This window comes from Molossus molossus, unplaced genomic scaffold, assembly GCF_014108415.1.
Source record: "Molossus molossus isolate mMolMol1 unplaced genomic scaffold, mMolMol1.p scaffold_m16_p_10, whole genome shotgun sequence".
In the NCBI taxonomy this organism is placed as follows: Eukaryota; Metazoa; Chordata; class Mammalia; order Chiroptera; family Molossidae; genus Molossus; species Molossus molossus.
Window position 1 is genome coordinate 78,952,250 of NW_023425345.1, and position 22,317 is coordinate 78,974,566.

The window sequence follows — 22,317 nt, forward strand, 5'->3', positions numbered from 1 at the left end:
GAGTATAAGGAGGGAGGTGGGGACTGGAGGAGGAGCTTACCTTACCCGGACAACAGAGGGTAAGAGTTTGGCTGCCCATGTGGGAGAATGGGAAATGACAGTCTATAAATATTTAGTATTTAGCTGGTAAGAAAAGAATTTAGGTATTGATTGGATATCAGAGATAAAAGAGAGCTAGGGGTCTAGGACTTCTGGTGGAGGCTGAGGAGGGGCGGTAAATAGGTTAGAAGAGATGCCAGAGACTTGCTGAATTTGAGGCATTAGTGGGATAGCCAGGCTGGTAGCCTTCCCAGTCTCAGAGGGGACTGAGTCCCACCCATCCAGGGGTATTGGGACACTCTCTCCAATTCCTGGGTTTTGTGAAACCCTCCCTCTTAAGTTCTGTGTGTTGGGAGATGATCCCCCAACCAATCTTGTGTATTGGAGACCCCCTTCCACGTCCATGGGTGTCGGGGCTCCCTCGCCCCAGTCGCTGAATGTGGGAAGCCCCCTCCCTCCCACCATGCCCGGATGTTAGGATCCCACTCCTACCCGTGGGCGTTCTGGCTCCTCCCCCACAGCCGGTGGGTCCTGGGTCCAGGTGACCGCCAAGCGATGGCGCGGGCGGCGCCGGCTCCAGGCGGCGCCCTCGGCCTGGCCCTGGCGCTGTGGGGCTGGGTGCTGGTTCCCGCCGAGGCCATGGACGCCATAGGTCCTCACACAGCCGTCCGTCTGGCCGAGCTGCTGACCCCGGAGGAGTGCAGCCATTTCCAGTCGCTCCTGAAGACCCCGGCCCCGGACGTCGAGGCCGAGCTGGCCAGGCTTTCGGAGGATCGGTTGGCCCGGGCCGAACCGCCAGGGCCCACGTCGGGGTCGCAAGGCCGGCGGCGGCGGGGGGCGAGGGCCCTGGCGGCTGACCCCGAGGAAGTGTCCGACGGCTGCCGGGAGGGGCTGGCGGCTTGGCTGGCCGCGGAGGCCCCGGCTCTGCCCTGGGACCGCGTGGCCCGGGCCCTGCGGCGCTGCGGCCGCCCCGACGTGGCCCGGGAGCTGGGCAAGAACCTCCACCAGCAGGCGACGCTGCAGCTGCGCAAGTTCGGGCAGCGCTACCTGCCGCTCGGCCCCCCGGCCCCCGCCCCGGCCGCCCGCGCGGCCCCCGCCGCCGCCCCGCGGTCCCGCCGCGCCTCGGCCCCTGAGCCCGACTGGGACGCGTTGGAGCTGATCGTGGAGCGGCTGCCCCAGGCACCGTACGAGCGCAGCCCTGCGGGCTGGGCCGGGCCGCTGGCGCTCGGCCTCCTCACGGGCTTCGTGGGGTCGCTGGGCGCCGGGGCGCTGCTCATCGTGCTCACGCTGTGGATCACCGGGGCCGATGGCGGCCGGGTGCGGACCGGCAGCCCCGGCCCGCCCGTCACCGCCTGGCTCAGGCCAGTCGAAGCGCGCGGCGGGTGGGAGGCAAGGCCTCTCTTGACCGAAGAGCAGCTCCTGTCGCCAAGGGCCCGGGCCCATTCCACCTGGGCTGCAGATGGGCCCGATCCTCCCTCACCCCCGGGCCCCTGGCTGTAAAGTGGGCACAATCTGATGGAGTGCTACCTTTGACGTATTTTAAAAGTTACAAAACAAGCAAAGGAGGGAGCAATCGGTTTGTTAGCTCGTGCGAAATGACAGTCGTAGCCAGGAGGGCTGCAAATAGAAGAGGAAGATCCGTGCCGTCTACCAGAGGGTAGGAGGCAGGCCCTCCCAATTCTTGTCAGCTTTAGTTTCTTATTTAGAAATTATTCTTCCACTAAGTTACCACTTACTGAGCACGAACTGTGTGTCAGGCCCCATGCTAAGCAGTTACATACATTATTTGATCTAATTTTGAAAACCCAGGCAGAAGGTATTATCTCCATTACATAGAAGGAAACTCTGGTTAGGAGTTCCTGACCCACGTGTACTTAGGAGCATGGTTAGGCTTTGAATCCAGAGCTGCCTGAGCTGCAAGTGTGAGCTCCAGAGGAAATGATCTGTGAGCAGTAAAGGAGCTTGGGAAACATCATGGGACTAGGACAAAATGCTGGCTTCTGTTTAACTCTGAGGCCCTGCGCGAGTGTGTAGGGGGTGATCCACCAGAGGTGTGCCCACTGCCTCCAAGCTTCTCTTCCCACTCTGGCGAGGCCTCCTGAGGCTCTGCCTAGAGCCACAGACGTTTCTCACCACTTGAATGGCTGGGGCACTGGCAGCCCATCCAAGGACCCGAGCCTGGGTGAGCGCTCACATAGACTCTGCTCAGACTGTGTCCCCTGTCACAGGGGAAGGCAAGAGGACAGCTGTGGGGTTCTGCTGGGTGGGAGTGCTTGACTTCCCGCCCACCCGTGGCTAAGGGGATTTGGTGCGAGAGCAATGACAATGACAGGCCAGTCCAAGAGGAGAGTTGAAAACAAGTTTGACGTAACCCTTTATTGCAAATTCTAAAGTAAAAAGATGTACAGTACAAAGTAAAATTGAAATTTCAGACTATAAACTTCCAATCCACTTATACATTCTCATTTCTCAAGCATTTCTGCCATTTCCGCATAAACGGAACAGGGAACAAGTCGAGGGGGGAGGGAAGGAGATACAGCAAGGAAAAAAATTAAGTGTCTAGAATAATCACGAACCCCAGAAGCAAGTGAAAGGAAAGATATTTTCTCGACCTGCTGTCCTGGTGATGAGAAGCGGGGTGGTTGGAGCAGTGCAGTTTAGAATGGCTCTCAGAGTAGCAGCATTTATGGTACCATTTCATCTTCCTTAAGTCCAGATAATACTTTGCCCTTCCCTAGTGCCTTTGCCTCTGTATCTCAAAACACTTTACACAACATTTAGTTAAAGCCTCACAACACCCCTGTGAGGTAGGTCAGTATTATTATCCCCATTTTACAGATGGGGAAACTGAGGCACAGAGAGGTTAAGTGACTTGCCCAAGGCCACACAGCGAGCCAGCGGTCAAGCTGGGAATGGAACACAGGAGTTCTGTCCCTTTTCTGGAACCACTGGATCCCGCTCCCCTTTACCTATATACATTCTTCACACACACACACACCACACGTGCACACCTGCCCACCCCACCCCACTTAGCCTCTATGTACAGCAAACAACAGTGGGGGCAGGGGCAGGGGGTGCCTCAGGAGCGTTTTAATGGAGGAAATCTTGGTAATCTTGAAAACGGAATCCAAGAAAGCACAGAGCTGAGCCACAGTGCAGACTCTGTGCAAACCTTGGGCCCCTCCCAATCCAGACTTCCTCCTCTCTCCTGATGTCCCCCTGGCTGGCTAGTTGCAGCCAATTCTTTAGGGGGTGGGAGTACCTGAAAATGAATGAAACTTTTTGCAAAACTTTGGGCAACATCTGAGAAAAGATAGAGGCATCGTTACAGAAGATGCCCAGGACTCACGTCACAAAGTCATAACCCATGGCAATCTCACCTCCACAGTAGGCCTGGAGGCTGGGGCTGGGGATGGATGAGAACTGACCTACCAGCCATTTCTCTCCAGAGTGGAGCTACTGGAGCAGACTAGAGTGGGCACTTCAGAATCCTCCTGAGAGTGTTCCTGGACCGGGAGACATGGCCTAGAGAAGGATGTCCCCAAAGCAGGGCAGGGTGAGGGAAGGGCAGGGGTCCCCCTCACCCCTGCACAAATGTGAATGAGACCAGCCCTAGTCTGTTGGTTTATCTGCGGGGTGATGGAGGGCAGGGCCAGCATTAGTTAGCAGAGTGGAGGCTGTTGGGCATCGCGCAAGCCTGAGCTTTGGGGCATTGGGAACATTTTTTTCCCCACATACTCGTGAAAAAGGCAGAAGTAAGGCCAGCCTAGCTAGGTTGGCTGATATCATCTCTGGGGGCTCTGCCAGGTGAACTGGTGAGCAAGGGGTTTCATGGGCCTTTAAGCACCAGCCCAGGAGGGGAGGAATGCCACATGCAATGGGTGAATGCGGATGGAGGGGTGTCAGGACCTTGCTTTTCTCTCCAATCTCTACTTCTCAGCCAGAACTTTGCCAGAGGCCCTGATCTCTCTCCCATTCCCCTCCTTTCCCCAATTGTGCTAAGGTCCCAATTCCCAGACCCCTCCCAGGACTCAAGAATTGGGACAGTCAAGCAACAAAAACACCAAGACAGGCTTCCCTTGTACAGTAAAAAGGGTCATTTTTATTTTGTTTCCTTTTTTGGCTTATAGTAGTGATGTATATTTTCTCACGCCTCATCTAGAGCAGTGTCGGCCTCCATGCATTCACTAATACACTAATCTTCACTATTGGTCTTTTACAAGTTTACACTGGTTGCGGCGAAAAATAAAATAACTCTGGGCACTGTCATTCCAGGGGCTTTGACTGGGAGTTTCTGTTGATCTCTCCCAGGTCAACTTCTGGTGCCAAAGAGGCTCATTTAGCCAGGAGTGGGAGTCGGTCATGCTGACTCCGAAGTCTTCCCTGCTCTCGCCCTCTGCTTTAAATGGTGGAGTCTCCTTGTCCTAAGCAACAAGGAGGTTAAGGAAAGAGGGGAAAGTGTTTTTCACAAAAACCAGCAACCATGTCAGCTGCTGCTCAGTGGCTTTGGCTCTGCATTTTAAATTAACAGCATCACACATATCTTTTTGCTTTTTGTCCTTTTTTTTTTTTTTAAAGGTGGATTGTGGAGTATAAATACTGCACCAAGGACCTGGCTACAAAAAATAAATATTTATATTATATTTATATATCTATATATATATATGTGCAGTGATACTGTGGCTGCTGCTGCTTTTTTATTGGCTTCGTTAATATTTGGCAAAGCGTTGCCACTTACCCACTCAGTAAAGACGTACAGAATCGTCATCACTGATTCTTTCAGTTCAATGCCTGTTAACTGCGGGTGTAAACTGCTGGTGATGGTGTCATTTACTACCAAGGAAATGTGGAGCAGGGTGGGTGAGTGAGTGAAAGAGTGAGCGAGCAGGTGGGTGGAGGGACAACGGGGAGGGGAAAGACGGTGGGAAAAGTTTGAAAAAAAGTGAAACTCCAAATAGAGTGGAGGTGGCTTCTTCCCTATGAAGCTGACCGATGGGTGTCAGATACCAAGGTCCATGTGTGTGACTGAGGAGATAGCCTGCTGGGCTGGGGTGAGGTCTGGGGGGAGGAAAAGGTCAGATCTCAGAAAAACCTCATTAATATGCTCTAGTAGCTCAATGACATCACTAGCATGAGCACTTGGGGTACCGAGTGGGATCTTATAGCTCTGTTGCCCATCTCAAACCTAAGAACAATTATGAAGTTTAGCCAAATCTTGCATAGAAGTGGTTAGAATTTATTGCACATTGGAACAAAAATATATATTTGTTGTTTTGGAAAAGACCATTAGCAATAAAAAATTTTTTGTCTGTCTGTCTGGTTTGGGGATGTACACTGGCTGACAGCATCTAAGTTCTAAGGAAAAAAAGTATAAAAAATAAAAATAAACATGACAATGGCATAAGCCAGAAGCCATTTCCTATTTAATAAGTTAATAATTTGTATTTACAAAAAGGCATGCTAATAAAATAAAATGATATATTACAGTATTTATAATTCTCTTAAAAAGAATAACCACACATGTCAGCTTCTGTTTTGTGCTGTTTATGATGTAGCCTGTACATGTTACTATACATTCGTCCTAGCAGTTAGCAGGGTCACCGAAAGAAATGCCATCCCAACCCCATATCGGGTGCAGTACAAAAGTTCTACGGGTGAGGCCGCAGAAGCAGGCTTACAAGAGCTGGATAGCATCTAATGGTCCAACAAGACAGAAGGCTCTGCTTACTGACTTGCTGTGGTTTGTTCTAAGCAAAACTAGTCAGGTGGACTGTGAAAATACATCCAAAGTGCTTCTACTGCAAGGCAGATTGGTGTGTCTGATTATGGGTTGTTCTCTCCCCCTCTATTGTATGGTTCAGGGAGAATTTATTTTGATTTGGTTTGCAAGCTAAAGTCTCTCCTCATTCTTTGTATAGACTTCCTGACTCATTCAACTGCAGCATCTTGGCTTTAAAATCTAGTCGTCAGATGAGAAACCCCTGGACTAAAAACTGTCTTCCCTAAAGCAGGAGATGGAATGGAAGATAGGTCGCTCCCCCCAAAGCCACTCTCCAATGACAATGAGCGGGTTGCTAAGCAGATAGCAAAACTGGCTGAAAGGGAATGTGCTGGGGGAAGCTGGAACATTTTAAGAATTAATATTAAATCGCTTTCTCATGAGAATCAGTGCAATAAAGAAACCAAGTGGGCTTGGTTCAGAGGTGGCTCCATCTCTACCTCAGGCCCCACCAGTAACGATTTATTCTCACAATAAATGAAAGAAACCATAGCCACCGCCCCAATGCTGCTGCCCTCACCCCCCTCTGTGGGTAAGGGAAGCCCTGCTTGGTGGAAGATGTGATGGCGGCAAGAGGAGTATGCAGTGTGTGAGCCTGCAACAACCCCTCTGGAAGTGAGGACTGTTCAGAATGTCTGAGCCCCTCTCCGTGTGGACCCAAGCTCAGAGAAAGCCACAATGCAGAAGGACATGATACTATATAAGTGAACACCCCTTAACCCCCAACGAAAGTTTGTTTTAAGTTCCCCAAATTTCCCCCTAGAGATAACATGCTACCTTGAAGAGCATTTTTACCTCTACCCCAAATAAGTGTCAGTTCTCCAGTATGAAGGCTAAACAATCATCATAAATATTGCAAAACACAAATGAACTTTTTTTTGATTTTTGTTTTTAGCCCTAGGATTTGGTTTTACAGTGACATAATTAATACAAGCCATTTGAGATCAAAGTTCCCCCACGTACGGGACACAGAGCAGCATTAAACAGTTCCCCTTTGAAATGTGCGACAATGGCGGTGTGTTAGAGATGTCTGTTAAACACATACACACAACGGATCCATCTGCTTGTTGAATTAGGTTTGTTTTTTGTTGGTGGTAATCAACTGGTTGGTTGTTTCCCTACCAGTTATACGAAAGACTTCTAAGAATTCATAAAGAATTGTAGTAGGTATGGAACTCTTACCATTTTTTCTCCAAATACAGTGAACGGTGCAGGGCTGGGTCCTGTCTGAAGGCTAACCCAGTGCAGGGGACAGGATTAGTAAGTAGTGTCCTGTGGTGTATGGTGCTCATGCATGGCTTGTGATCACGGCATGCCATCATGCAAATCATTTCTACGCATTGAACAAGCACAATGTTTGGAATCGGCCTGAGCAAGTCCTCCTCAGCCTGAAGAAACCTGATTGTTTTCCCCCACCCATCTCCAAACCATGTGAAGCCCATGTGGAGAAGATGTGGTTTATGTCAAAGAAACTGACAATTAAATGACATGGGCTAAATGTGAGTGTATGTTTGTGTGTTTTCTTTTTGCTGCTTGGCTTAACTAATGTAGAAATGCAAATACGGTTTGCATGAACAAACTTTTAAAATGACGCTTTCTGCTTCTGAGAATCAACAAAATGAAAAAATAAATTCCATTGGGCTGCAACGGAAATATGCTGGTCCCGGCAGCCTCTCCTCTGTTTTTGTATCCTGTTTAGTTTTGTTCTAAGTTGCATTGACTGATATGGAACATGCAGTAACCACCTGCCCAAGCATTAGAAAATCGGTGAGTCTAGGGAGCAGGGTCCTTTGCCCTGGGCAGGTCACTGCTCAAGATGCAACCGTGTTACATGGTAAGCAGACTACGTTTGGTCTAGATCTTCAGGGTAAAATGTCTCCACAGCTGTTCTGCATTGATAATATTCAGGAAGTTTGTAAACAATCTTTCACTTGCAAGTTTTAAATCTGTACAATATTTAATTTTTGCTTTCCTCTAACACTTGGATTCTCTGACCTCTTTTTGTCTTTTGGCTCTTTCCCTTCTTCCTTCCTCTGCCCGCTGCTGTTTCTCCTTCTCAGGTTTAGTTACACTGTCATAAGAGGGGAGAGAGGCTGTAGACGGGGTGCTCTCCTTTTTCTCCTGGTGTGTGCCTCCATTCTCCAGCTTATTGGAAGTTGTCTTTTTGCAAATAAAGCCCCGTCTTGCTAAATGTCCCCGGTAGGCGCGCTGCAGGACCACTGCTGACACCTCTTCCTGCTTGCGCCGGAGTGTGGTCGTGATTGGCTCGTAAGACACTTTGGAAGGATTGGATGCCACGAACCGCTCCTCCATCTGCTGCCGAAGGATGTCCAACTCCCCGCTGTCTCCCAGGACCCGCTTGGTGAAGGCAAAAAGGATGTCCAAGCAATGGATGCGATCCCCGCTGACCATGGGAAGATCCATGGCAATGAGCTCAATGGTGTTGGGCTTGGGCACTCGAAGAGGATGCTCCAAGGCATCTGCAAAGTCTGCCAGCTTACAGTACTCGATGAACTGGGTAGCATCGGGGTCGAACTTCTCCCAGATCTCATAGAAGGTCTCAAAGTCATCCTCACTCAGAGGGTCTGCACTTTCCTCTGTGGCTACACTGAAGTTCTCCAAGATGATGGCAATGTACATGTTCACAACAATTAGGAAGGAGATGATGATGTAGCTTACAAAGAAGAAGATGCCCACTGAGGGGTTCCCGCAGTCTCCCTTAAAGCCACTCCCTGGGTGTTCCTTTTCCAGACTGCAGTCAGGGGGCCGGTTTAGGATGGGCAGCAGCAGGCCATCCCACCCAGCCGAGGTCGTGATCTGAAATAGGCAGATCATGCTGTTGCCAAATGTCTCAAAATTGAACATGTCATCAATGCCAGCCTCATGCTTCACATATGCAAAATTGGACATCCCAAAGATGGAGAAGATGAACATGACCAGAAAGAGCAGAAGGCCGATGTTGAACAGAGCAGGCAAGGACATCATTAAGGCAAAGAGCAGGGTTCGAATCCCTTTGGCGCCTTTGATGAGACGCAAGATGCGCCCAATACGGGCCAATCGGATGACTCGAAACAGGGTTGGGGAAACAAAGTATTTCTCAATTATATCAGCCAGGAACATTCCTAAGAAAAGGAATAGAAGAAGATATGTTACAGAGATCGGAGACGTCCTTTCTCTTTACTATGTCACCTGGCATTAGGGAACCCTTAAGTTCAAATGACTTTACAGAATGAGTGCCTTACTACTCAATCTGAACTCTCATAATAAAAAAATAAAATCACATTTCAAGTATATAAAAAAGCAGAGAAGACAATAAAATAGACACCCAGGTACCTAACACCCAGATTTAAGCAGTACTAGCATTTCACTGAATTTGCTTCCTCTTCACCCCAGAAACAACCACAGTCTGAAGATGGTATGTGTAATTGCTGTACCTTTATAGTTTTGGTGTGTGTGAATCCATAAGTAATATATAGATAGCATTTTACTATGCTTAAGGAATTAAAATGTATCTATCTTCTTAGATCAACTTTTAGATCCCTAACTTGCTTCTGAGATTTAACATTGTAAGACTGATCTCTGGTGTTAAAATAATTTTAGATTATTCATGATAATGGTTGAATTTCATGAACAGGTCTTCATTTATCTGTTTTCCCACTCAAGGATAATTAGTTATTTTCAGATTTGTGCATGCATGGTTTTCTGAGGTGTTATTGATTCCTTTTCAAAATGCTATCAAATTTCCATATCCACAAACAACGGATGAGAAGTCCTCGCTCCACCTATGACTTCACTACCCTTTGGCTGTGATGTCTTAGTTATTCCAAATAATGCCACCGATTTTCAAAGTATCTTCTTCCTGGCTCTGAAAAGACATGTTTGGTTTCTCACTGCCCCATGTCCCTACCCTACCAAACGAGCCTAGAAAACTAACGAGACCTCGCATGAGTGCTTTTAACTCAGAGCTTCTAAATTCTGAAACCAGTATCGGCAGATAAAAATGTCAAGGCATTAGTAGGAAATAAAAGTAGATGGTGAAAATGTACAAATCAGAGGGCTTTTTCTGTTCACATTCATCCAGTAGTCCACCTCTACCAGATCACTTGCCTAAAACCACAGAGCAATAATGAGAGCCCAGCGAGGGGCCACAGCCGGAGGAGGAGATGAACAGGTCAGGAGATGGCGGCTGCAGGGAAGGCAATGACACGGTCTTCCTGCAGGGCCTGCTCTTGCTGTTGAGGCCCGCATCAGACAACACGGGCCTCAACTGATGTAAGAGATTTACTTTAAATAAAAAATATCTTTCAGCCATAAGGATTTATAAATATTGGGGTAACAGACTGTAGAAGGCTATGGAATCCCCTTATCTGAAGGTTTTAAGCTGGGAAAGAATCTTTCAGGAAAGGACAAGAAGCACTAAGTTCAAAGTAGGCCAGATCACCTCTTGGAGCTTCATCTGGAGCTGAAATTCCATGAGCTGGTTGAACTTTCAAGAAAATCTCTACCTCAGCCAGGACCCAAGATGATTTCTCAGCTTTCTTCTTTTCACTTTTCAATTAAGCCATAACCAGTGACCATAAGAAAGTCAGATAATATATGTAATATTTGCATTCCAGTATGGTGATCAGTAAGGCTTCAGAGAGAAGATGCCTAAGTGGTGTTTTGTAGGATGGATGTATATTTGTCCCCAGAGAAAAGCAGAGAGTGATGGGCAGACAGAAGCCAGGCAGCAGGAGCACCACCTAAGGGATCCTTTAGAAGGTTCCAGGGCTAGTTTCACCTAAGATCCTCTGAATTTAAAAGGATGATATTTATACTTTCCTTTCTGAACAAATTAATGATACTTAATAAAAATTCTGATCATCAAAATCTTTATTTTTGAGCCCTGGCCGGTTTGGCTCAGCGGTTGGAGCGTCGGCCTGCGGTACAGAGAGACCCGGGTTCGGTTCCCACTAAGGGCATGTACCTTGGTTGCAGTTTGTCCCCGGCCCCGGTTGGTCCCCGGCCCCGGTTGGTCGTGCGGGTGGCAGCCACTCGATGTGTCCCTTCACATCAATGTTTCTCTCTCTCTCTTCCGCTCTCTCCCTCCCGCTCTATCTGAACAAAAAATGGAAAAATGTCCTCAGTTGAGGAAAAAACTAAAAATTATAAAAAATAAAATAAAATAAAATCTTTATTTTTGAGTACCCTCTGAGAAAAGAGTGCATGGTTTGGTTTGCGGGTTTTCCATTCCACTCGATGGGTGGGCGGAAAAAGTGCGAGCACAGTGGACAAGGCACACTGTTCAACGTGTGTGTTGTGGGAGGTTAACACTGTGGGTTTGAGTCTGGGCGCTGGGCTTGAACCCCACGTGCTCACTTACTAATCCCATGTCTCAGTAACTGCTCTGTGTTTACTGATATTTATAGGGTTGCTGTGAGGGTTTTTTAAATTGAAACATGCAAAGCACTTAGAATGGTGACCAGCACATAGTCTATTCCATTAAAATGCAAGATATCATTATTATAACTTGAAAAGGGGGGTAGTGATCAAATAAAGGTGCAATGGTGTATTAAACAATTCTTTGCAGCAGGACTTCCAAGACCCTTCTGGAGGCTACTGTGTTCTGTGACCCTCCCGAGGGAATTTCAATGTACAATGTTGCCCAAAGTAATTTATTTCATCATGAGATTCTTTTCTTGGGAAGAGATGGATGATGGGATTTGTGTTCCATCTATCAACACACATTTGGACATGTTGCCTCTGAGGACAGTACTAGAAAGTGGCACAGGCCAAGGTGGATGCCAGCTGCCTTCTGTTGCCTATGGTCGCCACCTCGCTAAACCAGCCTGGCCACCAGAGTTCTGGAACTGGTTCCCGTGGGTCTTGGGCACTCTCTCTGCTAGCCTGTCAGTCAAACCTGCTGAGGCAGTGTTTCACCATTCAGGATGTCTTTTAGGAAGGCAAGGAAACTTTTTGGGAGGGCAACCAATAGGACAGTATTTCTTCTGTCTGCCAGAGCATCACCCCTTCCACGCCTTTAGGTTGAAGCAAAATGCTACACAGTTGCTGTTAAAAAACCAACTGAGCTCTGCCTCTGCTAGCTCTGAGTTGAGTGACCTTCATGTCTTTACAGTGAAAATAATAAAATAGCCTGCTTCCTGGGCTGTCATAAGGATCAAATGAGATAATTCACGTAAAGAAACTCTCAAACTACCTGGCACACAGTAAAATCTCAGGAAATGAGCATTGCCATCGTTATCAGCACCTCTACTATCATCACCACAAGAGTTTTCCTAGACCATTTCATTAATATCCAACTTAATAATCTCTTACCATTCCTTTTTCATTCCATACTACTATATATGTAGCCATATTTTAAAAATCAGTTTCTTGCCCTGGCTGGTTTGGCTCAGCGATTGGAGTGTCAGCCCACCAAAGAGTCATGGGTTCAATTCTGGACAAGGGCAGTACCTCGGTTACAGATTGGTCCCTGGCCCTGGTTGGGTTGCGTGGGAGGCAACCAAGCAATGTGTCTCACTCATCAATGCTTCTCTCTCCCTCCCTCCCTCCCACTCCATCTGAAGACAAATGGAAAAATATCTTTGGGTGAGGATTAAAAAATCAGTTTCTTTTAAGCCCCTGTTAGACTTTAAACTCCTTGAGGGCAAGAACCAAATCTAATCTTTTTGTTCTCTTCAACCAGAATTCACAACCCAAGACTACTATGAACACTGACTAGAAGCACACTGACCATGACGCTTGCTGGGCAAGCCCACAAGGTGACACATGGGCTTCAGCTAAGAGAGACACCAGCCTGCACTGCAGACCTGTGTGACTCGTTGCTCTCCCAGGAATCTGGTCCTCAAGGCCAGTCAGGGCTCCTCCCTCTCCCTTCCCCTCCACCCCACTCACCCACAATGGAGAGGATGACTACCACGAAGTCGAAGATGTTCCAGCCAATGGTGAAGTAGTAGTGCCTCAAGGCAAACATTTTGAGCACACACTCACAGGTGAAGAAGATGACGAAGACCAAGTTAATCCAGTATAGAATGTTCTCCATCTGCTTGCTCTGAGTATCTGTCTCCACCATCATTGTCACCATGTTAAGGCAGATGAGCATCATGATAACAATGTCAAAGGCTTGTTGAGTGACAAAATCAAAGACGATACCTTGGATTTTGTTCTGGGTGGGTAGAGGGGGAGAAAAACAGAGGGATCCATGAAAGCCTTTCTCAGCAGACTGTGGAAGTTACTTTCTTTTCTAGAATACTAGCCAGCTCGATCCTGCTGCTCTATTAGGATAGCAGGAGCATGGACAGATCCCAACATCGATATCACCTCCCCACGTTTCCTGAAACTGCCACACTTCTCTTTTCCATCTATGCCATCACACACTTGTAGATGTCTCCCCATCTCTCCAGCTGCGCCTTTTTAGGCTCATTGCTGACCATTTCTTCCCTTACTTCATCTCCTCGTTTTCTATGCTTTCTCCTTAGGAGAGCTCCTATGTTCCCACTGCTTATGTACTATCTATGTACTTAGTTTCTCAGTCTTTCTTCTCAGCCCATATCTTCCTTCTGAATTCCTGTGTTGCTTACTTTGACATGTTTCCTTGATGACTCATAATCATCTCAAACTTAACAAGTCCAAAGCAGAACTTCTTTCCCTGCCCCTCACCCAACTTGTTCCTCTCTCATCTCGATTATTCATCCAGTTTCTAAGCCAGAAATTGGAGAGTCAGCCTTGCATCTTTCCTCTCCCTCATCCTCCACCTAATCCATTGCCCTATTGATTCTTTCTTCAAAAATATAACTTGAATTCATCCACTTCATTCCACTTCTGTTGGCCCTACTTTAGCCTAAGCCACCATCATCTTTCACCTGGACTTCTAGAAGAGTCCCTAATTGGTCTTCCTGCATCCTCTCTTGCCCCCATCCAATGCAATCTCCACACAGCTGCAAGTGTGATTATTTAAACACATAAATAAATCACTTCATTATTCTACTTACAACGTTTCACTAGTTTCTCCCTGGGCTTGCAAAAAAATTTCTATCATGAACCTGGCTTAAAAATGCCTTTCACAGTCTGATCCTGATCCTCCCACGATCATCTCCAGCTCATCACCACCAGGCCACACTAATGTTTCTGGCTTTTAGGGACTCATTTGCTTTTCCAGGATCTCTTCCCCCCCATTTTGTCTGCTTCTCATCCACTCAAGCAGATCCTCCTTAGTGAGGCTTTCTCCGACTACTTTTTTGATGTAGATCCCCCACCCTAACTCTCCATTCTTCTCTGATATGGCCTTTCAGTTAATTTCTTCTCACAACATTGTACATTTTATAACAGCTGTTCGTTTACTTATTTATCTGTATTCTCACTATATATTGTAAGCTCCACGATAGCAGTGTCTAAACTTTGTTCATCACTTTATGTTTAATGCCTGGTTCATAACAGGATATCTATAACTACAATAAGTCCTCACTTAATGTTGACAGGTTCTGTGACTTTAAGCAAAGTGAAGTATAACAAAACCAATTTACCATAGACTAATTGATATAAACTAGAGTTAAGTTCCAACGCAACTCATCAATGTTATAATGAAACCGCTGTTGAACAGAAGAATGTTATTGGAGGACCTGTTATATTTGCTGAATGAGTGCTAATCACTATTAATGTTTCCTAACACACTAAGTTTTTATATTTTAGTGTGGAGGAAAATACACTCAGGTTCCCACACGCAAAGTACTGAACAGAACTTTAGAAATATTAACCCTCTTCCATTCCTGTTGGTCCCATTTCTATCCCAGAATGGAAACTCTAACATCATAAAATAAAAAAACACATTTGTTTTCTTAAGATTTCCCTGATTGTTTTTAAAGCACCTAGGCATTTTGAGCTGGTGGTTGTTTTTAGGATCACTTCTGCAAAGCCCTAGGGCTTCCTTTCCCTCAGAATTGGCGAGGCGAGTATGCCAGAAATACTGTGGGCCTCCCACTCTTGATTCAAAGTGCTCTACTTTTATTTTTACAAAAATAAATTGCCAGATAAGCTTTTATTTTAAGAGTTCTGCTGTTTTTTTTAAAAGTTACTTTATATTTTTAAAAATATATTTTTAATGATTTAATTTTTAGAGAGAGAGGAAGAGAGAAACATCGATTGGCTGCCTCCTGCATGCCCCCTGCTGGGGATCGAGCCCACAACCCAGGCATGTGCCCTGACTGGGAACTGAACCAGAGACCTCTTGGTGTAGGGATGATGCCCAACCAACTGAGCCACACCGGCAGGGCTAAAGTTACTTTAAATGCAAGTTACAGAAGAAAGAACTTTGAGCTTCATCTTTGGGGGCTGTGTCCTACCTAGCTGGCCACAAGGCTTCAGGGGCATCTACTCTGAAGCAAGAAGACAACTACCAACAGAAGGATATAGCAGAATCCCACCCCCAAATCTGCCTTACAAAAGGATCAGTTCAAGGAGGGGACCAGCCCATCAGACTCTCCTAGTTTCACTTTTGTGTGCTCCCACAAATATCCAGAGGCACTACTTTAGCTTCCAAGCACATCCTGGCATAGACTGTTCTGTGGGGTAGAGAGCTGAGAAAGTGATGACCAAACCTATTTCATACTGGTAAAAGAGATCAGCATTCATTTCAGCTTCCTCTGTGAATTTTTAGTCTCTTAAAATCTCTCTCTGCCAGGGCCAGAGCCAATATGATTAACATGCCAATTCTCTGCTGCTGCCCAAGGATGGCTCAGAAGCAACGTCAAGCACAAAGGTAAAACACACCATACCTTAATCACTGTTCTTATGCTGTTCTTCTCAGATCTGGATGGACGGCTAAGAGAGGATTAGAGCGCACAGGCAGCCCATCACTTACCCCTTTCCTTGCTTTGAAGTAACCCTACCAGTGTCTTTTTCCATATGGGGTCTCACTCTGCCGTTGGCCTGTACAATACACTCACCACGGGGCGGGGGATGGGTTTCTGTGGTTTCTTCGAGCCCAGCTTTTTCATGGCATTGTAGTACTTCTTCTGTTCTTCGGTCATGAAGATGTCCTGACCTCCAAAGTAAAGGAGGGAAAAGAGAACGAGCAATTACAACGGGCTCTCAGGTGCTGCAAGTTTGGAACCCCAGGTTCAACACTGAGAACTGAGGGACACGCATGCCCTTTCCTTTCCCGAGGTCAGCGTAGCTAACAGTCGTCCCAGAGTGAGGCAGGCCTGAAACAACCACTGTAATTCAAAGAGACACCTGCCTTTGTTTTCAGCTTGGGTTTCCTCAGATCTGCCCAGAAGAAAGGAAAGGAACTATCCAATTACAGACTCTCAAGGGTTAAACTTGAGAGCGATGACTTTGAAGACAGTCATAGCTCACGGTTCCTAAATATTTTTTGGCCTGCTTTCTTGACAAAAATCTAGGAAAAAAAGTTTTTAAATAAAAGGACTTTAAAATCCTGGCTAATGACCCATTTATTTATAACAATATTAAAAATTTAGAATTTCTGGTGCAAGAAAACAATTTGAGGAGTTTGTTGGGACAGATTTGATTTATAAAATGAATAACAAGAGTAATCTTTTCAATTTGCTTTGGAAAATTGTTAGTCATCTGGGACAAGTAAGGAAGCGAATTTTCTAAGGATGGTCTCTCAATCCCAATTTGCTAGTAGTACCCAGGGATTAACATGGATAGTTAGTTACAAGTCTAGACAATTTCTACTTCTCACTACAGCTATCCATTTGCTCTCCTTTTCACCCCTGTCACTAGACCCTCTCCTACCCTACCTCCCTCTGGTAGGAGGCCAAAACCAGTAAAAGGCCTCAAGAATAAGATTGCTAGTAAATGTGATAAGCCACGCACTGTGAAATCCAGCCCTCGACAGAAAGAGTCGGTTGGGGCTAATGTACAGTGGGGCAAGTGCCACAGTGAGGTGATAGTATGGATTTTAGAAGAAGAGAGGTGTTATCTCTCTAGAGACAGGGACAGAGACATAGAGAGATCTGCCCCTCATCTGGGTGGCCCTCTGACCACTGGCAGTGAGGGGAGGAGACCTATCTTTTTCTTTTGTTGATTGAAGTTATCAATGATGACACCAATGAACAGGTTCAGGGTGAAGAAGGAGCCGAAGATGATGAAGATGACAAAGTAGATGTACATGTAGATGTTGTCCTCATACTTAGGCTGCTCATCAAGCTGTCAAAGGACAGGAGAAAAAGGAAGAGAGTCAGCTCCTAGCGTGGGGATCAGGTGGGTAATTCTGACCTGCCAAGACCACCAGCCCTAACTGACCGCTCGAGCTGCTCAACAAGCTGGGGTGGGAGAGCCCTGGATTCTCTCTGCCTCTTTCCCACTGGCAGGTCCTGCCCTCAGAGGACAATATTCCTGCCGTGTCTTAAGTGGAGAATATGCAAATCATGAGGTGAAGAGGAGGGGAGGCTGTCTGCTAGGAGCTACACTTATTTCAAAGCAGCACTGAAGAGTAGACAGCTCTACTGGGCAGGCTGAATTCAACAGCCTGGTCATCTGAGTCAGTGTAAGAGTGATGACTTACTGAGAGGAGCAAAGTGCCCTATAATCAACAAAACAACAAATAAAATCACCATGCTGCTCACTTTCTAGCCATCTGAGGAGGTTGTGGTTTCATCAGCATATCCTTACCTTTCGGGAATCTACAGCTGCATACATGATGTCCATCCAGCCTTTGAAGGTTGCCTGGCAAACAGAGTCAGTCATTAGACTGTGCCTGTTAGGGGTGGGCGGAGTCTACCAGAGGTCCAAGAGACCAGGGTTAGGTTCAGTGAGAACACAAGACAGAGTTTGGGTGCAGCCTCACATGGACGTATACATTCTCTGTTTATTAATCCAGGTCCCAAGGGAGTTTTGTATGAGACATCAAAGTTGGGCAGAGAAACATGTTGACAATGTAAATGGATTAATACTTTAACAAATGGTCTTTAAAATGGGCCTGAGAAGGTGGCCTAAAGCTGGGGCAAACTCATATTTATGAATGAGTCACAGTAATCCACTTAAGGTACTTAAAACTTAGAGGAATCATTTTTTAAAAGGTGTTAAACAAGCAATGGGGGTCTGGAAAATTCATAGCTGCAATAAAAAAAACACAAGGTCTGAACTTTCCCTTTACTAATACATTCATGCTTAGCCTATGGCAGTGGCAATACTGGCTTCAGCGTAGCAGCCCCTTCCCAATTCTGCTCCTCATCTAGCCTGATTTTGTAAACAAATATGACTGATTAACATTTTCCGTCCTGGCCAGTTTGGGTCAGTAGTTAGAGCATTGACCCGCGGACCAGAGAGGCCCAGGTTTGGTTCCTGTTAAGGGCATGTACCTTGGTTGCTGTTTGTCCCCGGCCCCGGTTGGGGTCGTGTGGGTGGCAGCCAGTCAATGTGTCTCTCTCATGCTGGTGTTTCTCTCTCTCTCCTTCCCTCTCTCCCTCCTGCTCTATCTGAAGATAAATGCAAAAAAGTCCTTGGGTGAGGATAAATAAAAAAGTGATGGCAGTTTTGATGGAGCGTTACAATTCTACATAACAGTGACACTTAGTTGAAGGAGAGAAGATAGTAGCGCTATGAGGCTGCCACTCAGGTCGACCCCAGGGAAAGGTGTCAGTATATCCCAGTAAGAAAAGTATTATTGTAATCAAGTAACATTCCATTATGCCTAGTTTCCTCTTCCTCTCTTGCCGATTTTTTGGAAAGCTTTACAAAACTGTGTGATGCAGTGAAAGTTCCTAGGCTTTGAGATTAGACGGTTGTAGGTTTGAGCCACTCATTTATTGGCTATGTAATCTTGGACAAGTTACTCGACCTCCCTGAGTTTCTTCAACTATTAAATGTGGATAATAATACCTCGTATGGTGGTCAAGAAGATCCATGATAATGTATTAAAATGTCTTAGCACAGTGCCTGGCACATAGCAGCGCTTAATTAATGGTATTTGCAATTATGTATTTTTGTTACTATTATAACTGTGTCTACATCATGTAGTTGTTGGGCGTATTAAATGTGATAAGGCAGGTGAAGCTCTCAACTCAACCTGACATATTAAGCACTTACTGTTAGCTAGTAGGAGGAGGCAAAGTAAATGGAATGAACAGTGGTTCATATTTCACTCCATTGTTATTCTGTCCCAGTTCAAGAAATTGGCCCTGCGAATTGTGTTTGAATTGGAGCAGCTCCAGGAGACCAGTGCACACCAACCACTGTGTTCAGAATCCCCACCATATGCAAGGCACTGTACTGGCACTACTAGAGCCATCAAGTGAATCAAGAACTGCCCATGCCCTGAAAAAGCTTAGAGTCTGGTTAAGTAAATAAAATATAAATAGCATGTAAATAAAACATGGGAAAAAAAATTTTTTTTAATCCTCACTGGAGGACATTTTTGCATTTATCTTTAGATAGAGCAGGAGGGAGAGAGGGGGGAAGAGAGAGAGAGAGAGAGAGAAACATCGCTGTGAGAGACACACACCGACTGGCTGCCACCCACACGACCCCAACTGGAGCTGGGGACAAACTGCAACCGAGGTACATGCCCTCAGTGGGAACCAAACCCGGGACTCTGGTCTGCGGGCTGACGCTCTAACTGCCGAGCCAAACAGGCCAGGGCACCATCACTTTTCTTTTGCGTATGCACTTATCTTCTTTTTTTCCTTTTTCTTTAACTAAAGACTCTGTCCTGGAGAGAGAAGGTGATCGCTCTGCAACTTCATTATGCTGCAGGAATCTATATTTGTTGCTGAGCTTCGAAGCAGTGAGAGTTCCTCTGAGCAAGGTCTTGGAGAAGTCGGGGTACTCAGGAAAAGTGTCTCCCTGGAACTAGCTTGGGAAATGACACAGCGCTGTGTGACCTATTAAGAATCACCTTGAATTCTGGAAGCAGGGTTGAGAAGGAACCAAATAAGATGTTTGCTACCCATCTGAATTTCACAGGAAAGAAAAAAAATAACAATACTTACCACCTGAAGAAGTGCCAGGTATCCTGCCCCAACATTGTCAAAGTTGATCTTCACGTTCTTCCATCTGATTTCTGTATTGTTCCCCTCCATGAGCTTTTCACACTCAGTTTTATTGTTGACAATTTCAATTTCAAATCGGATTTCAGCAGATTCATTAAAGCAGTAGTGGTACTTTCCCGCAAAGAGGTTAACTCCCATGATGCTGAAAATCAGCCAGAAGATGAGACACACCAGCAGCACATTCATGATGGAGGGGATGGCGCCCACCAAGGCATTCACCACCACCTGCATTGGAAGGGGGAGGTTGCTGAGTGTTGGGAGGAAGTATGGGCAAACACACTTTTTTGATTTCCAGGAGGGGAATGACATTGTGTGGTTTGTCCTGACTATAGAAATATTATATTCCTTTTGAAATTAGGGTAGCTGGAGAGATCCAGAAGTAGGGCCACATTTTTCTAAATCTATGAAATATAGTTTGAGGAATTATAACAAATTACATATTTATTTCATCTAACATAAATCCCCTGCCCAAGTTGATCTAGGATTTCTCTCCTAGGTATCAACCTGGACCAAAAGAAATTACTTTAGTTCAATCTCCCTCTTCACCAACTTATAAAAATATGGTCCACGGGAAAATCTGAGAGATCTCAAGCTTCCCAGCTGCCTTTCAACAGACATTCCCCCTCTGCAAAACAAGGTATGAGTGTTTAAAATCACAGAGAACCGCCCGTTAGGGTTAGCAGTGAATCAGTCAACGGTACATAAAGTCTCTTTTATGACTATGCAAGGCCAGTTATCTCATTTCAGGCAATAGCTGAGCATGCATATTTTGCAGGCTCAAGAAAAAAAAAAAAAAAAGCTATATTCCCTCTACCAAACAGTATAAAATAAAATCTGAACAGATCTGTTTTTCACACATGACTCATTCTTCTTCAGCCTTTTGTTTCTGACTTTGTAGGTTTCTAAATCTAAGGGTCACCCTTGCTTGGCTGATGCTGATGATTCTCCTCAATCCAGAGCTTGACCTGACTTTTCACAAAGGAATGACAAGGTTTTTGGGAAAAGTTTTGGGTTAGATCACTGCTCTTAAAACCCAAAATTGGCATATTGTTAAAAATCACTGACTATAGTAAGCTGAGGAATAAAAAAATAAACTAAAAAACAAAAAAAAGCAAAGGAAAAAAACCCTCAATAGTCAAAACTTCTGGGTTGTTTTAACTTGGATTTTGCTTCACAGTATAGGTGAGAGTAGCTAGACAACAATTCCACTGTGGCAGCAGTTTTCACTAGAGGAGTTCAAAGTGCTTATAAAAATAGCATTTCAGGTGGTGAGAAAAAGACAAGGCTGATGTTCAGACCCTGATTCTTACTTGCTGTTGTTTTAAGTGGGACTGCGGTGGCCCAGAAAGATGGCTAAAACAGGAAGAATGCTTCTTCCTTTTTCTGGTGTTCTAGGAGGATCAATGGAGTTAAAATAAAGACAATGAATATAAATAAAGTTTTCCAATATTTTGTTAGAAGGCGGTGACAAGTATCACCATGTTCCTGCAATTTTTCAGCACAGGGAAGAGGCAGAACAGGCTGCCAACTAGCACAGCACCCAAAGGGCCAAAAGGACGGTGCCGTAGAAGGGACACCAGAGGGCAGCTCTGGGCTCTAATGTGAGCCTGACTTGGGTCTGGGTTTTCCTTATGTTTTTGTCTTAGACTGCAATGTCACTCATTGGAACACATGGCTGAGAAGAACTGTCTGTTCTGTCCTATATAAAAAAAGGCAATGATATTCTGCTAAGGAGTCACTCTTCCTTAAATTAAAATATTAGTTTTGTGTTTCTCCAATTCATATATGAAGGCCTTTAGATCAAGAGGCAGTTATTTCTTAATTCTTAGACCAAGAAATCTCTTCCAGATCTAATAACTCTGTCATTAGTATAAAATGATTGTATTTCCACTGTTCATTACTTTGAGCAAGGAAAGCCAGAATATCTGAAATCTGAAAAATCCTCAATGCTATTTTGGAGACTGATATTCATATTTATTTACTTGTTACCAATTATGTCAGGTGATGAGATTTGAATTTTACCTCCTCATTCTACAGTTTCTCACCCTTTGGTGGGAGCACCAGAAAGCAATGAAATGTGCAAAAGAATAGGCAAAAGGAAGGTGATCCACAAAAGGAATAATCATTTCTCAAACGGTAAGAGGAGATTAGGTGAAGATTCAACAGCTCAGGTCTAGGTCTATGTGGCAGCCTTTTGCAGCAGAGCTTAGGTGAGAGATCACAACCTTCTACAGGTTCTCTCAAGTATGCAATAGGGAAGTAGGCCCCCAAAGATCTGAAACCTAGAAATATTGTTGTAAACATCTCAATTCAGAATCTACCTCCTCTAGGAACTCTTCTATGTTTACCCAGTCTAACCTGTCCTACACAGTGTTTTTGTGTTACTGCTATATATGGGATAAAATTAATAGCAGGAAAGAATAATTAGCTAATTGACAAGTGATCTCTTTACACTTTTATCTTTATAGATTAATCAAAGGAATCAAT

General features: G+C 45.4%; 2 protein-coding genes across 6 annotated transcripts in view; one reads left to right on the plus strand and one right to left on the minus strand.

The window, feature by feature from the left end:
• Positions 1 to 594: 594 nt before the first annotated feature.
• LOC118623777 (transmembrane and death domain protein 1-like) lies at positions 595 to 1,539 on the plus strand. The gene has a single exon (XM_036251549.1). It carries the CDS (start codon positions 595 to 597, stop codon positions 1,537 to 1,539), a length of 945 nt encoding a protein of 314 aa, XP_036107442.1.
• Positions 1,540 to 2,384: 845 nt separating this feature from the next.
• SCN8A (sodium voltage-gated channel alpha subunit 8) overlaps positions 2,385 to 22,317 on the minus strand; it is a 184,698-nt gene continuing 164,765 nt past the window's right edge. For 4 of the 5 annotated variants that reach the window (XM_036252944.1, XM_036252942.1, XM_036252945.1 and 1 more), the window contains 6 exons: positions 19,771 to 20,055; positions 17,453 to 17,506; positions 16,850 to 16,987; positions 15,760 to 15,864; positions 12,713 to 12,983; positions 2,385 to 8,940 (listed from right to left, as the gene is read on the minus strand). In XM_036252944.1, coding sequence (XP_036108837.1) covers positions 7,793 to 8,940; positions 12,713 to 12,983; positions 15,760 to 15,864; positions 16,850 to 16,987; positions 17,453 to 17,506; positions 19,771 to 20,055 — 2,001 coding nt within the window. In that variant the 3' untranslated portion in view covers positions 2,385 to 7,792. The remainder of the gene's footprint in view (positions 8,941 to 12,712; positions 12,984 to 15,759; positions 15,865 to 16,849; positions 16,988 to 17,452; positions 17,507 to 19,770; positions 20,056 to 22,317) is intronic. The other variant, XM_036252941.1, reaches the window with a different exon arrangement.

Excerpts from the sequence above, each read along its gene's own strand:
- LOC118623777 (XM_036251549.1), top strand. The coding sequence starts at position 595 with ATGGCGCGGGCGGCGCCGGCTCCAGGCGGCGCCCTCGGCCTGGCCCTG.